At 38.1% G+C, this 21,640-nt stretch overlaps 1 protein-coding gene across 5 annotated transcripts in view; it reads left to right on the top strand.

The window, feature by feature from the left end:
- Nucleotides 1–21,640, top strand: part of LOC137252581 (uncharacterized) — a 687,899-nt gene that overhangs the window by 543,622 nt on the left and 122,637 nt on the right. For all 5 annotated transcript variants that reach the window (XM_067788530.1, XM_067788528.1, XM_067788532.1 and 2 more), the window contains one exon: nt 12,235–12,647. In XM_067788530.1, the coding sequence (XP_067644631.1) occupies nt 12,235–12,647 (413 nt within the window). The remainder of the gene's footprint in view (nt 1–12,234; nt 12,648–21,640) is intronic.

Consider the following 21,640-nt stretch of genomic DNA (forward strand, 5'->3'; position numbering starts at 1 on the left):
TGTAGTATACAAAATATAACATACCTACTTAAAATAAGACAGTAAGGTATTCAAAAAAGCTTGTTTTCCAATGGAAAAATCGAGGGAGACGCTCTGTGATAGAATAATTAATTCGCGCATAGATCTTGCAAGAGAAGCATTACTGGCAAATTTAGTTTTGACCTTTTCCAGTAAAAAGGATAGGTGACGCGAAGATTTCTCTTTCGAATGTTAAAAGTAATCCTTTCCAGAAGATAAGGACAATCTATGGTACCATGTATAACATTAAACATGAAAGTCAATGATAAGATTGACCTACCGTTTTCGAGGACTGTAAGTCTAGTAGCATAATATGGGATGCATAGGGTGGAATGGGAGTATCAAACTTGAGGGCCCGTAAAGCGAAATTAATAAACACCTTTTGAATACGTTCTATTATTTTTATTGATACCTGGTTATACGGCCTCCAGATAAAAGCTGCATATTCAAGGTGTGAGCGAACAACAGTTATATACAACATTTTAAGAGTATAATGGTCTGAGGAATTGGTGCAGTTCCGACGAGTAAAACCTAAAACAGAGTAGGCCTTCGCAATGATTAAATCCATATGTTTGTTGAAAGACAGTTTCGGGTCAAAAAAAACTCCTAGGTCCTTTACTTCCACAACATTCTGAAGGATAGTATTAGAAATGTGGTAGGACGTACTTTGAAAATGCAAAATTTTAGCAAATGTCATTTTAAAACATTTCTTTATGTTTAAAGAGAGATGAGAACGTAAAAAATGTGCGAAGTAAAAGCAGTCACTAATGTCATTGATGAAGAGAACAAATAGTAGAGGACGCTCCCTTGCAGTACCCCAGAAGAGGCAATGAAAAGTTGTGAGAACACACCATCAATGGTAACAACACAACATCTGTCAGTAAGATACGATTTAATCAACTCCAAAAAGCAGGAATGGAAGCTCGTATATGGTAGTTTTTCAAGTAGTACTGTATGAGAAACTTTATCAAAGGCTTTCGAGAAGTCTGTATATACACAGTCAACCTGGAATACAGCCGAAAGGCAGTATTGCAGTAATCCGTGAACACAGCTAAGTTCGAGGCTGTGGATGCGCTTCCCAAGGCAGTCGGTTCTATGTACCGGAGCGACTCGGGATTTTTCCCGACCAAGGACTGTCATTTCAGTGTGACCCCATTTAATTTGTTTCGTCCCTCCCACAAATTGTCATCCTCCCAGCAGCTCCTTGCAGCAGGACTGCTACATATTCTCTTACTCCGGGAAGGTATCGAACCCAATCCGGGTCCGTCTCCTGACCCCGGTCATGAGAAATGGTTTTGCTGCATCTGCCAGAAAAGAATCTTTTTAGGACGGTCATACTCTGTTCAGTGTGTCTCGTGCAAGGGATGGTTGCATCGGACAGGTTGTTCTGGGCTTGATCCCAAAACCCGACGTCCACGTAACTTTTATAAATCTTTTGTGGCTCCTTGCTGTTCACGCCCAAGGGCGTCCCGTAGTCTACGCCTAAGCGTATCCCCACTACCTTCCAGCAGCTTCGCTGCTCAGCAAGCCACAACAAGTACCCGCTGCTGCTCGCGCCCCACGGCGCCAACAACTCAAACAGCTGATACCACTCATAACTACTACCTTCGTAGTAGAGCTGGTAGCAATGCTGAGCATCAGCCCTGCCCCCGTCTTCTTCTCCCCCCTCTTTTCTGGCAGCAATCGTGCAGGTCAGGGAAACAGACTCTTAGTCCCTGCCTCCGTTTGCACCGTCTGCCAGCACAGAATATATAGGTTTGCGACATCCGCTCAATGCAGCTTCTGCCTTGGGTGGTGCCACTTTCCTAGATGTTCTGGTCTCCGCGACGGCAACCCCTCGACGGGTTTCATCGCGCCATGTTGCCAGGTTGCAAACCCAAATCATCCGGGTACCCCAATGCTTGCCCAAGGGCGCCCAGTCCCAAGGCCACAACAGCAATTGCGTCCTGGCCTTCCACAACCTAGGCGTAGTCACCCCTCACTTACCCCTAGAGTGGCGGCGTCACCCCTCATGCACTTCAGAATTCTGCAGTTCAACTGTAATGGACTAACTGGGAAGATTACGGAGATAGTCGATTTCATGAAGCGGCACAACATCCGCATTGCTGCGATTCAAGAGACTAAATTCACAGCAAGATCTGCATTGCAGACCTGCTCTGGTTGTAATGTCCACAGGAAAGACCGCGAGAGCGGAAATGGAGGCGGCCTCGCGTTTATTATACACCACTCTGTGCAATATTATATATTTGATCCTGGCATCGACCGCAGTGACAATGTCTTAGAACGTCAAGGCCTATCTGTCCGGTCAGGCGATGCAAATCTAGAAATCATATACATCTACATCCCTCCTGTCACCTGTTGCCCCAGTGGATACCGCCCTAATATCGAGGTCTTACTCACTGGCAACAATCGCATTATCTTAGGCGATTTCAATGCCCATCACGACCTATGGCATTCAAACTTGCGGGCGGACAGTAGGGGTGAGATGTTGGCGGATCAAATAGACGAAACGGCGTTCTGCACAATAAACGGAGACGCCCCCACACGTATGGTAGGAAGCTGTCATAGCTCGCCAGATATCTCAATCGTAAGCGCAGAACTCGTAAACTGCGTCAACTGGCAGCCGATGGTAACATTGGCATCTGACCACCTGCCCATACATATTTCGTTCGAGCGTACCGCCGACTTCATCGTCAGCGAAAAACGCACTTTCATAAACTTCAAAAAAGGAAAGTGGGAAGAATATAAATCTGCAACAGACAGCAGCTTTGCTGCCCTCCCTATCCCGACTGATGCCCGCCAAGGGGAGCGTGCCTTCCGTAAGGTCATTGAATCCGCCTCGGCACATTTCATTCCCGCCGGGAGAATTCCCGAAATCCGGCCCCACTTCCCGGCGGAGGCCGCGAGCTTAGCGAGGGAACGCGACCTTATAAGACAGCTTGATCCAGGCGACCCCCAAATAAGGGATATAAACCAACACATCAGATTGCTTGTGGACGAACACAAGCGGGCGAAATGGGGAGAGCACCTAAGAGGTTGTAACCTCTCTATCGGTGTAGGTAAACTTTGGTCCACCGTAAAGTCCCTATCGAATCCGACTAAGCACAAAGACAAAGTTTCCATCGCCTTTGGCGATAAGGTGCTGTCGGATGAGAAAAAATGCGCGAGCGCTTTCTGCCGACAATATATAATGCATCCTTCGGTCGACAAAGATAGACGGAGAGCCAATAGACACGCACATAAACACAAACTCAGCGCGTCACCAATTACCATCACCGCTAGAGAGGTTGAGGACGCCATTGGTCGCGCTAAACCATCCAAAGCAGTGGGCCCAGACGGAATAGCCATGCCGATGCTTAAAAACCTAGGGAAAGAGGGTTTCAAATATTTAGCGCATGTCTTCAACCTGTCTCTTTCCACCTTTGTCATACCCGAGAAATGGAAAATGGCCAAGGTGGTCCCGCTACTAAAGCCTGGGAAACCAGCTAACGTAGGTGAGTCATATCGTCCGATATCTGTCCTATCGCCAGTGGCAAAGACGCTTGAAGCCATTTTGCTCCCTTATTTCCAAGCACATTTGCAGCTAGCCCCTCATCAGCATGGCTTCAGAAAACTCCATAGCACTACCTCCGCGCTAAATGTCATTAGCACCCAGATAAATTGTGGTTTGAATCAATATCTCCACCATAGAACAGTACTCGTAGCGTTAGACCTATCAAAAGCTTTTGATACGGTCAACCATGGCTCGTTACTGCAAGACCTGGAAAGGTCCACCCTTCCCCCATGTCTTAAAAGGTGGACCGAAAATTATCTGGGTGGTCGGCAGGCATCGGTGCAATTCAGAAACGAAACATCAAAACAAAGGAGAATTAAACAAGGGGTGCCACAGGATGGTGTCCTATCCCCGCTTTTGTTTAATTTCTACATATCTAAGCTACCTTCACCACCGGAAGGAGTCACAATCGTTTCCTACGCCGATAACTACACAATAATGGCCACAGGCCCAGGCCCAAAGATCGATGAGCTATGCAATAAAATAAACGGCTATCTCCCTGATCTCTCCAGTTTTTTCGCCTCGCGAAACCTGGCATTGTCACCGACTAAATCTTCCGCGACCTTGTTTACAACATGGACGCCCCAAATGTCGACCATATTGAACATCCACGTCGATGGCACTACGCTACCGACTGTCCTACACCCCAAAATCTTGGGTGTGACGTTTGATCAGGATCTACATTTTGGTGCGCACGCAACCGCAATTGTTCCAAGAATTCAGAGCCGTAATAAAATCCTCAAATCCATTGCTGGCAGAACCTGGGAAAAAGATAAAGAAACGCTCTTGACCACATACAAAGCAATTAGCCAGCCGATTAAGTGCTACGCGTCACCCATATGGTAGCCAAGCCTAAAAACCACCTACTGGAAGAAACTACAGGCCTGCCAAAATACTGCTCTCAGAATCGCCACGGGCTGTCTTCTTATGTCCCCAGAACACCATCTGCATAATGAGGCGAGAATACTCCCCATCAGGGAGAGAAATGAGATGCTGACCAAACAGTTTCTGTTGAATACCCAGAAACCTGGGCATCCCAACATTCATCTGATTGACGAACCAGCACCGCCTAGGGGCCTAAGGAGTCATCTCCGTAAGCATTTTGAGGAAATACGTCACCTGAGAACCCAGCCGTATGAAGCGGAAAAGCACAAGCAGGTCCTTGGTGAACTCCATAGACAGGCGTCGGACCTTTATGTCGGGAATTGCCCGGTGAATCCAGTACTTGAAGAAAAATATCCAGAACTCGCAGAAGAGGAACGTATACTCCCCAGGGAAACGCGTGTCACTCTTGCTCAACTTCGTTCTGGATACTGTAACAGGTTAAACTCTTACCTATCCAGAATCAACCCCGACATACAAAATGTATGCCCTGCTTGCAATGTGTCCCCACATGACACCAACCATCTCTTTAATTGTAATGTGGAACCAACGCCTCTAACACCCCTTTCCTTATGGTCCACCCCTGTTGAAACGGCAAGTTCCCTTGGACTCCCGTTAGAGGATATTGATGACAATTTGTGATCGGTCGCGGCTATTAGGTGGGGCGAGCATTGCTACAACAACAACAACAACAACAGGCTGTGGATCGCCCTGGTACAAAGCCATGTTGATTATGGCAAATAAGCGACTTGGTTGCAAAGAAAAATTTGTCTTTTAGAATACACTGAAAAGGCTTTGAAACGGAGAGAGCTTCGATATGGGTCTATAGTTCCGAACACCATACTTTTTACCAGATTTCAATATCGGAACTATGTGCGCTCCTTTCCAATCATTAATGAAAGTACCTGAAGCAAGAGATTTATTAAACATTATTTTAAGACTTTCCATGAGAGCTGGGCATTTCTTTAGCAAGATGGCCGATAGGCCATCAACGTCGGTTTCAGGCGAGGGCTTCAGTGAAGTCAGACCCATCTCTATGTCATCAGCAGACAATGCAAGAAAGAGAACCAAAATTTAAGCAAGAGCTGAAGTTCGAAAAAAATTTGCCGGCAAATTTGCAGAAGAGGAATTTACATCAGTAAAATATTTGACATAAAAAATCAGCAAACAGATTAGCTACCTCTTTGGGCCCTTCAGAAAATTTATCGTCGAGAAAAACTGACGTGGGAATAAAAGAACGAGACCGTTTGGATTTGATAAAGGTCCAGAAACATTTCGGATTACTTTTAATGCTAAACTCAGCACAGCGAATGTAATTCTTGTATAGAAACTTATCTAACCGGTTAAATTTGCCAGCAAAGTACTTATCTATCTATAAATCTTATAAAATAAGGTCGCTAAATGCCATGTATGCACATTACTTCACACAGAATACTCCGATTTTAAAACGGTTTTTTGCATTTGAAAGCTTAGCTACGTGAGATGGTACAGTTAATATAATTTGAAGATATATATTATAGGGGCGTGGAAAATTGCCAAAATGTAGCAAAAAATCATAAAATTTTTGTTTACACAGCTATAACTTATAAACGGATTGGTGGATTTCAAAAATTCTACTTTTCAGTAAAACTTTGAAATATTTACCTTCAATCTGCATCAAAAAATACTTTATTCCTTTCTTATATCAACCAAATTGTTTAAACAAAAGTAACATTTTTATCAAAAAATGCGTATGTGTGTTTGTTCGCTGTGAACTGTCCACGCTAATTGCTTTTGAGTGAGGCTTGATGCGACACATACATACGTACATATATAGCATTCGCTGCGTTACTTAACTTCGGGCGTAGGTTTATAGGTGTGTATGGATGTAGAAACATAGTATAAAACAAAGTCGCTTTTTCTGTCCCTATGTCCCTTTGAATGCTTCAACCTTTAAAAATACGCATCAGATTTTGATGCGCTTTTTTTAATAGATAAAGAGTGATTGAAGAGGAAGTAACGGATGAACATATTTGGCTGAAAATTGGTGGAGGGGTAGCTTAGAACCAGGAGACAGGCTTTTATCCCGTTCTGGATAGGGTCTTGAGATCAAAACGTGGACGTGGGTAATCCTGGGATATGTTTGTACAATATGGGTATCGAGTGAGTACTTTGATACGGGGTATTTTTCGTACCCGCGGGTAACTAGGGTCTCGAAATATAAGCGAAAACGTGGACGCGGGTACCCTTAGAATGTGTTTATAGAATATGGATAACGAATGAAAGTTGTTGCTGAGAGCTTTAAAGTAATTTTCATTGTGATATTCGATTTAGTTACATTAACCTGGAAAAACTGCTAAATGTGCTTGCGAAGCCGAAATAAAGACATGAATTAATAATACCCACATAGCTATTTACATACGTCCTATTCGATTTGCCTGGCAATAAGGGATGAAGAAGAATGGGAAAAACTTTAGAGAAGAGAAAAGAGAGAAGGAGACTGAGAAAGAGATAGAGTGAGACGAAAATAGAGATAGATGTAGCGAAAATACGGAGGGAGGAGTGAATAAAAGGATTAAGAAAAAGTGAGGGGGCGGGGGCAGAGCTAGACGGAAAAAGCTTATTAAAATGTATGGAGATGGACCAAATTTAGTGCAGAACAACGTCTGACGGGTCTGCTAATATTTATTATAAAAATAAATATTCCTTGTTGTCTGAAATTTTTTTTGAAATTTATTTCTCAGATTTTTAAGCTTTTTTAAATCTTTGGTGTACCACGGAATTTTATGTGGCCGTTTCTTCTTAACTGCTATATTTTCTAAACAAAAGTCATGCAAAAGATTTTTGAATTTAGAAAAGCAATTATTAACACTTGAATATGAAAACAAAGCAGTCCAATTGACTTCTTGTAATAAATTATTTAAAACAATAAAATCACAATTATTATATTGGAAAGCGATCTTATCACTAGTATTTTGACTAGTAGAAATGTATTCATAGCAATCAACATGTAGATTTAAAGGCACATGATGCTTGTCACATTAACGTATGGACAGCAAGCATTCCGAAATATTGTAATTAATATTATCGCTGACAAAAATGTGATCTAAGATTTTGTTTTGTTTGTTAAAAAATAGATAGATTTGCTTAAGATTAAGACTTAGCATACAATCAATAAAGTATGTCCCGTGAGAGGCAGTTACATTGGACGGCGTAAGAAATTAATGACAGGAACTTTCAGACCAGTGGACGCCACTTAAATTAAAGTCTCCTAAAATGCACAGGTTATCATCCATTACAATATTTTCTGCCAGAGATACAATGTTATCTGCATGCATTTTGTAAAGTTCATGATTACTGTTCGGAGGTATGTAAGAAGCCACAACATAGAAAGATCTTGAAGAATCTTTCAGACAGACACATACCTGATAAAGTAGAGAGTCGTCGTTATTAAGCGTTATTTAATAACTGCGATACTTTCGTTGAACAGCGATAAGAACGCCTCCGCCCCTGCGAGAGCCAGTTTTGGAAGGATCTCTCTCCTTGCGAAAGACATCATATATGTTGAGGTCGAAAAATTCGCCGTCAAAAAAGTCTGAATTTAGCCAAGTTTCGACTATAACAAAAATATCAAAGTCCAATTCCGCACTAAACGAGGTAACAATATCCGCTTTTGTTCTCAAACCGGATGCGTTTTGAAAATAAATTTTAAGATTAGAGGTGGCAGTGGATGACGTAGGCAATTTATGTACGATGTAGGACTCCATTAGGGTTTTGGTGCTGTCGATCTACGTTTCTGGAAAAAAGGTTTCATTTTAACATTTTTTAGCCAAGCTGATGCATCAAGGACCTTGTCGTTGTATTTTGCAGGTAGGTCAATTTTAAAATTAAACCACTTTCGAGATGGGTTATCGTTAGTTTTCTTAACCGGCTTGAAATACAGGAGTTCTCGAGCTATGTTGCCAATGTGCTGAGAGACGTAGTTAAGAATATAATCACTACTAACAGACGAGGTAAATGACGATAAATAGAACCAAGGGTTGCGTACGCCTACATTGAGAGATCGGTGTTATTATTAGTGCCAAACACAACAGCTGACTTTTTGTGTTTGTTATTTTTCACTGTCTCTGTATTTGAGCTAATTGCTTTCTTGCTTGCATTTGCAGTATTACTCAAATCGGGAAAAGGCAATGAGTTTTTAACAGATCGCATATCAGCGAGCGCATTGTCTGAATTTGTTCTAATGCGAATATTAGTGGTACGCAAACCCGATGATAACTCGTCAGCAGCATCAGCAACAACAGAATTCACTAACGAAGTGGTACTCTTCTCAGTATCTCTAACAACAAGTAATGTGTGCTTCGAGTTCTTTGCAGTTTCTTGTACTTGCTGAGAATAAGTGCACTTAGGATCATTAGAGTTGGGAGAAGGTTGCCTTTACTTTAGAGCGCGTAATTCTGTCATTTGCACTTTTAGTGTTTCCATAGCGGAACGATACAAGGTGGCAGCATGGAGACATACCTACAAAAATATGTAAAAATCCCATGTACTTTGTTTTTGTAAATTCGATGGACAAATGTCAAAATCGTACTGCGCCGGAAGTTGATATATCAAATCAAATAAAAAAGGTTTATAATCAGCTGTTCCATGCTGCCACCTTGTATCGTTCTGCCATGAGTGTTACAAACGCTATTAACACCCACAAGAACAGATTTAATTTCACTCAAAAATGAGAAAGCTTTTTCAAGTGTAGATATGTATGTTGGAATGTTTGTTTTTACACAAATATCACATATGTGTAATAGATTTAAATTCGATTTTAATAGTTTTATGCAGTTCGAGTTTAATTTCGAGCTTTTTGAATGTACCTTTTGGCAACAAATATTACAGGAGATACTGTCATTATCCGAGAAATGATTGTCACAAATTATGCGCTTAGACATTGCAGAAACAAAAAGATAAAAAAATAATATGAAAAACACGTCTGCACGCACCGACTGTTAATACACATTTGAAATAAGATACATATATGCTGGGTGATCAGCTCCATCGCATCACTGGAAGCACACTATATACAAATATTTACTAAATCGCGGTGCTTGTTCACTGGACTCCGGATATAACCGAGTTGGACTATGGATAAGTCATTTGCAAATTGAATCCCTCCCATTTCGAAGTGTTTTCGCTATGTTCCAGCAGGAGCTGAGCCGTTGAATATATCAGAATAGTTGTACTTTGTTATCCTCCATTCCGCTGCCATGAATAGTATTGTCGGTGCTTATGAGCAAGAAAAGCTAAATAATCGCCATTTTATAAGCTTTTATTTAGTTTCACTTTTGTTGTCTGTAATGGAATCTTGCAAGTTAAATTTGATACACTTCCCGGTATCCGATTGAGCTGAAATTTTGCACACATGTATAACTCCGATGACAATGCAATATTACTTTGTTAGAATTTGATAAATTAATCGATAACACAGTTATCGGTAAAGATTTGTATTTACTTTGGCATAACAGCCTAAGTCCCATACAAACCCGCCGGTACCTATCCGTGGATTGTGATATTTGGACGTGGTGAATCACGCGTGTCACGCGTGGTGAATCTCAACGCTTGCGAAAAGCGGAGACACAACCCTTTGTTGTATTTCTGTGTATAACCAACATAGCTGAATTTTTAAGGCTGTTTAACTCTGTAATCTTTTCTGTAATTTATTTTGCTTTTGGAAAAATTACCTATTTGAAAAAAGCTGGCTGAAAAATATTGGCATAACAGCTTAAGTTAAACCAAGAATGGAAAATCTTGGAAAATTTGAGCAGATGTGACAATTTCGCGCGTCCGTTGAACGAAATATTGACAATCTGCTGATCATCGCTAGGAAATTAGCGACATTCCATCAACTAAGCAGCACTTTAGCAATACTACTGTTATTATTTGGCCGCTCAAACACACATATATTAATTGTGCATTAAATCTAAAATATACAATTACACCATAATAATTTACCCGGCCAAAGCCATAATAATTTACACGGGTCATCAATTCTTTCTCTGATTCAAAATCTGAACTACCGGCGCTACCGTCAACAGCTCAGTGTCATCATTGCCAGTAGCGCCAATAACACCAAACTCGTGCCTGACACACAAAAGTCGTTTCACTCAATAGCGCAAGTAAAATGTACTACGCAGTCACTACTAAGTAGCGTCAAAAATTCGCTTGGAGTCATTTCGTCAATGAGCTACCATTGAGCTGGCACCGCATTGGCGCTGGCGCCATGCAATTTACATCACTAAAATTGCGCGAATGCCCAGGCTCATGACTTCAATACTTATATTTACTATGCTTTAAACTTTGAATACACCGCTGAAGTTGCTGCGCATAAAATGTGTACTAATAAATTCCAATCCGCATTATACCAAAAAGTTTTGAATATAAAGATATTGCATGCGCGAACTACGGTGGAAAGCAGCGGAGCGTAACAAAATTCTAGTAGGTCACTTTCACCATACCAAAAACTTTAACACAATTTTTTTTTTTTTTTTTATTTTTAATTATTAAATAACAAATACAGACAGTGGTAGTTTAACAAATTCTGCTGTGGTAAGTGGTGAATGTGACCTACTAGAATTTTGTGAAGCTTGCCTCACACGATGTTTAGTCTATGCAATGCCTCTATATTATATCGTTTCTGATTATACGCAGATGTAACTGAAATATGTGTTTTTGTTTCACCTCCTTTACTTATATTTAAAGCTTTTCTAAGAACAAGCTTCTATTACTTGTTAATAAAACGAACTAAAAAGTAAAAAATAAAATTAAAGAAAAAAAACTTTTTTAAAAATAAGCTTTTATTATTTTGGTTAATAAAATTAACTAAAAAGTAAACAATAAATTGACTCTAAAGAAATATAACACTTTATAAGTTCTTTGTAAGCTTAAACGATAATTAGGCTTTTTCGTCTGCGACAAAAAAATTCTATATTGTACATAATTATTTATTTTTAACATTAAAACTTTACACCTAAATTATTAAATCTTACAGTTTATATCACAGTCCTAATTGTTCTAATAAAAGCGTGTTACATTGCGATAGCAAGAAAATGAGATCCTAAATGTTCTTAATTATACCATCAAAATTTAACACGTTTTTTATTAGAACAATTAGGACTGTGATATAAACTGTAAGATTTAATAATTTAGGTGTAAAGTTTTAATGTTAAAAATATATAATTATGTACAATATAGAATTTTTTTGTCGCAGACGAAAAAGCCTAATTATCGTTTAAGCTTACAATGAACTTATAAAGTGTTATATTTCTTTAGAGTCAATTTATGGTTTACTTTTTAGTTAATTTTATTAACCAAAATAATAAAAGCTTATTTTTAAAAAAGATTTTTTTCTTTAATTTTATTATGATTAATCTCATTTCTCATTTCACAACGCTGGCTTAGCTTTTTTACAAACATTCTTTTGGAATGTATCACTTTTGAAGGATCAGTGTACATAGAGCTTTAAAAGTTCAAGCATGAAGTAAAAATGTATACAGGAACTAACAACAGGGTTTTGGCTGAAGAAATTAAAGTTCAGCTCATACGCCCATGTAAATAGCCCCCTGATTCATAATGCAATCAAAACTAGGCTTACAGTATTTTATTTGAAAATTTAAGATTTTTAATTATTTTCACACAAAACTATTGAGTACAGCTTTAAAAATTTTTAAATTTTACTTCGCATACGTATTTATGTATGTTAACAACATCCTCTGTACCTTTTTTTTAACTATTATAAATATTACTAATTCCAGGTGGCTACTATTCCATTGAGCAGACAAAAAGTCGCCTGCGTATAATCGCATTGAATACAAATTTCATGCGACATGATCACAAGTCACAACCAAGTCATCTGGCAGCGGTGCGGCAACGTACACCAAATGGTGCTGGCAGCAATGGTGATTCTGAATATAAAACATATTACTATCATCATGGTTCAATTCACCAGCATCATGGGCACTCACCGAATGATTGGATGCAACATGGTGGTAGCTATGGTGGTTATGGTGTTGGCCATCATCGTGGTATGAACGGTATACCAGCGTTAAGTGTTGGTGATGGTGGTGGACGAGTTAGTGCATTATCTGAATATGAAACACAAGATGCTGAGAAACAGTGGATGTGGTTGGAGGAGGTGTTATTTAAATCTAAAAATAATAAAGAAACGGTAAGTAATATTCTATGTTAAATCATGATAAACTCCTAAAATGTTGAATTCACTTCACACTTTCTTAACAGCAATCTTTCTGGAAGTTCTTTAGACCTCGCAGAGCTAGTTGTATATCTGCCCTCGATCACGAGGTGATAAATTTGGTTTCGTATTTCTTTATCAGCATAAACGTTAAGTGAATGTTTTTATCTGGAATACAATAAATCAGATGTTCATGTTCCAAACTGCGGCAAAGTCTATCAATTGCAATCTGTTGGGAGATGATAACGAAAAACGCTAAAGTTACCAAACATCACGTTGACCTCATTTTAGGGGTATTTTTTTTTTTTTTTTTTTTTTTTTTTTTTTTTTTTTTTTTGATGCAACCTGTATTGAGGAGTCGGAGCAGATATACATTTTGTCAAAGAACTTCTTCATTATATTCCAAGGGAGAAGCATTTTTCCCCTTCCTCTATTAACATAACAGGATTCCAATAAGAATACATTCCAAGACTGCATTTTCAACCATATGCATAGCATAACACATCCAACACGAACTGTAAGCTTTGATTCATTGGATTAAGGAAGAAACAAAGGAAATTTTTTAAAAAAAGTCAAGCCAATCTTAGGGTGAAACAACATTTTTTAGATAATTTAGTATATAATTAAAATTAATATGTAAATACGTATGTATGTATTTACGTGATTCGTGGAATAAGCAAATGTCAAATAAAACTTTTTTGAAGTTATAACACAGTTATTTCTATTATTTTTTATATTATATATTATATTCTATTATTAATTCTTCTGTAAACAACAATTGTATAAAATGGGTAAATTGTACTCACTAAGTAATAAATGGTGTTTTTATATAATACATTTTTTAGGTCAACTAATTTAATTTCACTCATTTACATATCTGTGCTCCACCAAACCATTTTTTTTCCAAATTGAAAAAATTATATTAATTGTATTGGAGAATGAGAATGACTTTATTAAATTTGTCCAACGATATCGTCAAAGAAAACACTGAATAGGACAGTTGTTGTTGTTGTTGTAGCAGTGCTTCGCCCCATCCAATAGATGTGACCGTTCACAAATTGTCATCAATATCCTCTAACGGGAGTCCAAGGAATCTCGCTGTTTCAACAGGGGTGGACCATAATGAGAGGGCATACATTTTGTATGTCGGGGTTGATTCTGGATAGGTTAGAGTATCCAGATCGAAGTAGAGGGACTCGCAATTCCCTAGGGAGTGTGCGTTCCTCTTCTGCAAGTTTAGGGTATTGTTTTTTCAGTACATGATTGGAAGCAGAGGTAGAGGGCGGCCCCCACTCCGTTGGAAGGACCAGGTGGAAAACGATTTAAACTCCCTTGGTGTGACCAATTGGCGCCGGTTGGCGGAGCGAAGGAGCGACTGGCGCGCCTTGTTGGACGGCCATAACCGTTTAGACGGTTAAGCGCCAATTAAGTAAGTAAGTAAGTAAGATTCACCGGGCAATTCCTTACATAGAGGTCCGACGCCTGTTTGTGGAATTCACTGAGGACCCGCTTGTGTTTTTGGCTTCATACGGCTGTATTTTCAGGTGCCGTATTTCCTCATAATGCTTACGCAGATGACTCCTTGAGCCCCTGGGCGGTGTTGGTTCATCAATCAGATGTCTGTTGGAAGGCCCAGGTTTCTGGGTATTCAACAGAAACTGTTTGGTTAGCATTTCATTTCTCTCCCTAATGGGGAGTATTAAGGCCCCATAAATGGTGTTCTGGGGACAAAAGAAGACAACCCGTGGCGGTTCTGAGGGCAGTATTTTGGTATGCCTGTAGCTTCTTCCAGTGAGTAGTCTTTAGGCTTGGCGACCATATCCGGGACGTGTAGCATGCAATCGGCTGGCCAATTGCTTTGTAAGTGGTAATGAGCGTTTCTTTATCTTTTCCCCAAGTACTGCCAGCAAGAGATTTTAGGATTTTATTACGGCTCTGGAGTTTCAGTACAATTTCGGCTGCATGTTCACCTAAATGTAGATTCTGATCGAACGTCACACCCCAGAAGTGGGGGGTGTGAGACAGTCGGTAGCGTAGTGCCATTGACGTTGATGTTCAAAATAGTCGACATTTGGTATCGTTCGTTTTCGAACATGTTCATTATTTCCATCAGATTTGGTTGATTTAGTTTTCTTCTATTAGTAATTTTATTCTCTGAGATCCATAGATCATTAACACCTATTCCAAAGTGAAATTTTGAGTCGACTTTTCCTCAGACAATTTTTTTTAGCACAGATATAAAGACTATAGATATGCCTCCGAAGAGTCTGAATTCGGCCAAATTTTAATGCTTTGGTTTATTGGTTACATACATACTAGCTATGTAAGAGAGCATAGATAGCGATTACGATATGACGGAAGCTCCGATTGATTTTAACTCTCGATACAAATTTCGGCTGCGACTGTTTGAAATCGGATGTATAGTGGAAGTCAATTAGTCTAAGCATTTAATTCGCAGATCTCTTTCTAAAATCGAAAATATTTTTGGTTATTTTTTTAACTGAGTTACTTTGAACTGGTTCGTCCGTGAGGATCTCACATGGAGAGAATTTGTTGAAAGTGTTACCACTATTTTTTCTCTTTTACGACCAACCTGTAAATCCCTAGTCAGAACTGTGTTAAATATAAATCCGTTCTTTTGGTAAATACCAGAAACCTCTCGAACCTTTCCTGTTTGATGCTTCGAATTCCGATAGCTATCTATTGCATCTAATATATGAAGCTTAATTATAAGAACGTTCGACACTCTGCAGACCGCGCCTGGTTCCAATTTCATTTTTTATTGGCTTGGTCGATCATGTGCTACTGCCTTTATTTTGTGCATTATATTAGCGTTTTATACCATATTGAGTTAAAAGTTCCGCTCCCCCTTGCCAACATATATGCTCTTTAATTAGGAGAAATATCTGAACAGCCGGTAATCCAATACATTCCAGTTCTTTCTAGTGTTTGTTAATACCTAATACTCCGCTACATTATAGCTTGTGCTTCTTTTCTCCAGTATTTATGCTATCACGTTCGTGGCTACTTTGTCAACTTGAAAAACACTACAACGATATGACAATTTTTATATCTGATTATTACCAGATTTGCATGCTCTACCCCTTCGTTTGAAATCATAGTTAAATACGGGTATCCTATTGTCCACCATTTCTATACCCTTGAGATAACCTCCCACCTTTATTGTGGATTAAGGATCTACATCGATGCGCAGACACAAAATCAAGTACATATTTAGTAGAGTAAAAACGAAAAACTCCAGTAAGAATGAAAACGGTGACCTTGTAAGCGTTATCCAGAGAGTACTTTGTTTATAGAAGGAACACTTCTTTGCTCTCCTAATTGTAGACATCGATTGAGACATACCTGTACCGCACAGGGATGGTGAAGCAATCGATGATGATTACAATTGAAATACGGGGCGAGGAGGCAAAATGTGGTTGGTAAGTGAGGAAGTAAGTTGTTAGAGTTTGACGTTACAGTGCACTGTTTTTTGTACCTCCTAGTAAATAAAGCAAAGCAAGGAGTTATTAATTAACTGATTTCCATTTTATTACATTTCAGCACTTTGTTGATGATTAGCGTCTACAGGAAAGCTGATAGTGCCTTTATCACATCATGCCCCTGTTCACTGATATCGCGAACATATAATGTGATATTTGAGCAATATTCGTGAAAGTAGACAACAGGTTCGGTAGTGCAAAAAATGGAGTATACACCGTTTTTCACACCAAATATTAATAGCATATACATATGTTATTTGTACTAATTTAACCCTCATCCTTTTCAATATACAAGATATGAGTTTTTTGTACTCTGTCCCATTTCCGCTTACGGTGCTGATTCCGATACCAAGAAAGCAAATTTGTAAGCTATGGTTCCGATTTCAGTTACGGTAAAATAACTTCCGTGACATCCGTAGTACATACAAACAAATTTTCCAATAACTTAATGAAATGGCCTACCTATAATAAAAAAATAACAAATTTTTTTAAGCCTGCAGACAAACGTATTCACATAAAATTTGTACGGGCAGATATAGTTGACAAATAATTTCCATAATTTAAATTTTTTATCGTAATTTCTGCATTAAAAATGTGAATATTAATTATGATTTAATTAATTAACCTTGTAGATTTTTTCAGTACATGAGTGAAATCGTATTTTTTCTACTGAATTTGTAACATTGACACAAACTACGAATTTCATTTAAAATTGAATAATTCAACACATTTTTATTAGTTGTTAGTGCACATTAATCGACTTTTGTTACATTTTTTTATCTGTTTATTGATTTTGTACCAACAAATTATTCCTCACTGCTCAAGCGGGTCGGTTTAGCGTTTGTAGCCATCATATTGTAGGTATTTCTTAGCTAAAAAAATCATCCTACCGTCCAATTACCATTCCCCTGGTACTACCGTTGAGTATTCCATACGGGGGCTGGGCACTAAGCTCAACGTCCGCCACCGGTTATCTAGCCAAACTACCTTAACATATACATATACATATATATATATATATATATATATATATATATATATATATATATATATATATATATATATATATATATATATATATATATATCTTATATATAAAATGGTTTAACTCCTTCGAAAGTGCTCTACAGTTTCTTAAAAAATAAAAAAAATTTTTTGAGACTATTAAGTAGATATAGAAATCAGGTCTTAACTATTTTCCATGCCCCAAAATAGTAAAGGTGGTTCACACCTTGTTCGCATAATGGTACCCCGTAACGGCATAAACTAATCGAGATAGATATAGACTTCTATATACGAAAATGATCTGGGCGAAAAAAGAAATTCACTTAGCCATATCCATCCGTCCGTCTGTCCTAAACACGATAACTTGAGTAACTTTTAGGTACCTTAATGAAATTTGGTATGTAACTTCCTGGACATTTATCTCAGATCGCTATTTGAACGAAATCGGACTATAACCGCGCCCACTTTTGGTGTGATGGTAGCGTGCTCCGCCTGTCACACAGTATGCCCTGGGTTCGCACCCCGGTTAAAGCAACATCAAAATTTTAGAAATAAGATTTTTCAGTTAGAAGAAAATTTTTCTAAGCGGGGTGGGCTCCCCCTCCCCCGGCAGTGTTTGGCAAGCGCTATGAGTGTATTTATGCCACGAAAAGATCTCAGTGAAAACTCGTCTGCCTTGCAGATGCCGTTCGGAGTCGGCATAAAACATGTAGGTCCCGTCTGGCCAATTTGTAGGGAAAATCAAGAGGAGCACGACGAAAATTGGAAGAGAAGCTCGGCCTTAGATCTCTTCGCCTTACATTTATTATTTATTTTTAATTTAAAAGGTTTGCAGGCGGTAATTTGGCAGTCGTTGAAGATATCATGACGAACATAGTCTTTCTAAATTAGACCTAGTCAGTGGCAGCAGGTGTAAGAAGTGGATTTGGAGGGAAAAAACAAAGTTGCTTATATCTCTAAAGAGAGAAAACTTAAGTCGCACGATGGGCATTCTTACGGCTTTCTGACGCCGCTTGGTTGTAACTTAAGTCTCGTCAATAACAATTGATTTACGAAGTTCGAGCGGCAGGAAGAAAAATTAGAGCACGCTCTGTGTTCGTGTCCTGCGCTCGTCTAGTCAAAGCTCCATCTACTAGGGGCGTTAGATTTTCCAGACTTATTTTATTACGAAAGTCTGGTACCTAATTGGGACCATTCCGTTTGGTCGTTGCAAGCTTCAAGTCTTTGTGCTAACTGACACATCTCTTTGATATATGGTTCTGAACAATGATTTAAGCTTTAAAATTTCCGTTTAGCCATGTAACCTACCGCAGTTTTTTAGTGGTTAGAAGAAACATGCATAGATACAGAAAGTTAAAGAGTGTATAAAAATTAAACTTAAAAGACTCGAAATATGAGGTGAATATAAAACAGATTTTCTAGTGATTATATTTTATCTCGTCAAAAAAAGAGAAGCCACTTACAATGGACAATCTAACTGAATTCCATTTTTGAGCTTTACCAATTGTGTATAGTGATAAATCTTTTAGAAAAAGTATCGATACCGATACTCATTTAAAATACTCGGATCAATGTATCGGTGCTAGTAGTCATGCTCATTAAAAGATATCGAGTTTACTCGATCCAAGTGAGTACTTCGGAATTTTTATCAAATTTTTTTTTAAACGAAATCGTAAATTTAAGTTAGCACAAAACCGAACATAATAACTCCAGTGTGTACTATTATTATTAAATATTTTAAAACAAACTAAGTATACATATTCAAATATCGTGTTCCTAAGAGGCTATACAACATTTTCAATCAAAGAAACGACTTAAGTACTTATCAAATTTCAATTAAATTGGTCGATTTTTAATCGTTTTATGACATTTAAAACCCAGTTTTTTCGGTAATAAAAAGTTTTCCCAGACTGGGTCGCTCTCGGTAGGGGTTTCGCAAGCACTCTGAGTGTATTACTGCGATTAAAAACATTTCTCGGTGAAAATTTATCTACCGTGCAGCTACCGCTAGCAGTCGGCACAAAATATGTAGGTCTCGTTCCCCAATTCGTAAGGAAAATAAAAAAAAAATAGCATAACGTGAATTGGAAGAGAAGCTAGGCTTAAATCTCATCTGAGGTAAATCGAGTCACTTTACAAAATTGTAATAAATTTAAATTGTGCATCGTAAAGTTAATCCACCCATCAGGTTTCACCACTTTATCAGTATTTTTTTAATGCGTAGTACCTTTTTTCATTTTTGAAAGTGGGAGTGATATAATATGATTTCGACCTTTTTTAATACCAATATACCGTCGACGATGGTGTAAAAGCTGCTAACTTTGTCCAAAAAAATTCCACAGTGGAACGAAAAAGCTGTATTGCACGACAATTTCAAATGTATTGAAATTTTATGGAGTTAGCAGATTTTCATAATTTTTTTGTAGTTAGAATTCTGGACAATAAACTAATTCTTTTCTTTTACCATCATTGACAGAAGTTTTCTCCTATTACACCATTATCAAAAAGTCGGTTTAAGTGAAATATGGAGCCTTTACGACATCGTCGACGATTTCAAGTTAAGTAGTGAATGACTGATATTTGTTGATTTTTAACATGTAGACCAAGGTATTTGGGAAAGTATCGGAGAAAACTTCGATAGGTAAATAATCGATACTTTACTTAGTACTTCGAAAAAATAATCGAGTAGAAAATACTCGAGTATTTTTTGGAAAAGTATCGATAGTACTCATTCACTACTCGTATCGTTCTATAACTACTTGTATACTGTCTTGCACCACCTTTTCATTTTCTGTAACAATTTAGGCTTCGTCAATGTTTTGAAGACTTAATATTTCAATTTTATGTTTACTCACACATTTACAAATTCTTTTTTTTTATTTTTTTGTTTTTTGTTACGTCTTAATTTTTTCTCAAAACTTTCCATTTTTCCTTTGTTCTTATGTAAGCCGCCATCACGAAAACAAACAGAAAAAAGTACGCAACTTCAAATACTCGTAAATTTATTGGTATGTTTGCAAGTGCTATTTTGTACTAACTGATATTTTTGTGTGGCGTTGCCACTTCCGCCCTCCATTTCCGTTATCCTTGTTTATCTGCTACTTTTGCTACTCTTGACAAAGACTCGTATAATTGTTGTTTTCTTAGTGGTTTATTTAACCATTTTCATTAGCTTGATTTCACTTGGTAGGAAAAGTTTCAATTTGAAACTAACAAGCGAAAGTTTAATGAACGATTTCAAGTTTAAAGCAAGTTTTTTTTTTTTCATTTGCCACCAAGGTTGCCGCTTCTTGTCACCACGTCTCCTGCAACCCAGTATTCGTATAATTTTGAAGCCTTTTTGGTGTTTCTCCATTTGCCGTTTGGCCTTTTTTTATTATTTTTTATTCCTTTTTAGCTCGCTACAAAAGCTAAGTTTTTCTTGCTGTAAGTGTTTTTTGCTGATTGTTGATGGTGTTTTTGTTTTTGCTAACTATTGCTGCAATAGTTGCTATTAATATTTTTACTCTTTATATTTTATCATTACAATAGATTTCCGCACAATTTCTTTTCGCTTACAAATTGTTGGGTTGAGTTTTTGAAACCATTTTATTTTCTTTCCTTTTTTTGCGATATTTTCAATACGCTTTCATTACAAAACTTTAGCAGAGTCCTTGATCCCTTGCGAAACTTGTATTTCGCACCTACATTGCTTTTTGTATTTATATCTTAAATTTTAATTTCTTTCAAACTGATGTTTTGTTGGAACATTTTTTTTTGCAATCGGCTATTCTGAATGTGCTTCATACTCATATGAATGTTTTTGTTATGACTTCCACTTTTCAAGATATTTTGTATTGCCTTTTATGCGCTTAAGATGAAAAAATCCAATGCAGTGTTTCTTTGAGTGTTGTATATATAAATATTGTATATAATATTATCTCTAATTGTAGCTTTATTGCCTGGGTTATTCATGCCGTTGCCTTGCAAGTAACATCCGCCAATCCTTTTTCGCATGAAGAGATACAGATCTCTTGCCAACGTCTATGATTTCAAGCCGTACTTCGAGACTTGTAGATCATTATCTTTTTTTAACCAGATGAACACTTTTTAAAGTAAACGCCGTTTTCCGCGAAGTCAGAATAGCAGTAACCAGATTAAAGGCAGCAAAGCTGCGGGCGCTGATGTACTACCTGTGGAGCTATTCGAACACGGCGGCGTGGGGTTGGCGACGCGCATCACCTTCTTTGCAAAATATGGTCAGACGAGTGTACGCCCGACGTTTGAAATCTAAGTGTTCTTTGCCCTATCCACAAAAAAACTGCGCCAACTATCGTGAAAATGGCAATTTTAAGAGCCCATATAAGGTCCTGTCAAGTTTATTGTGTGAAAGATTGAAGCCCACCGTAAGTTGACTGATTGGCCCTTACAGGAGCATCTTCAAACCTAATAAATCAGCCATCGACCAGATGCGTCATATCT

This window comes from Eurosta solidaginis, chromosome 5, assembly GCF_040869045.1.
Source record: "Eurosta solidaginis isolate ZX-2024a chromosome 5, ASM4086904v1, whole genome shotgun sequence".
Taxonomy (NCBI): Eukaryota; Metazoa; Arthropoda; class Insecta; order Diptera; family Tephritidae; genus Eurosta; species Eurosta solidaginis.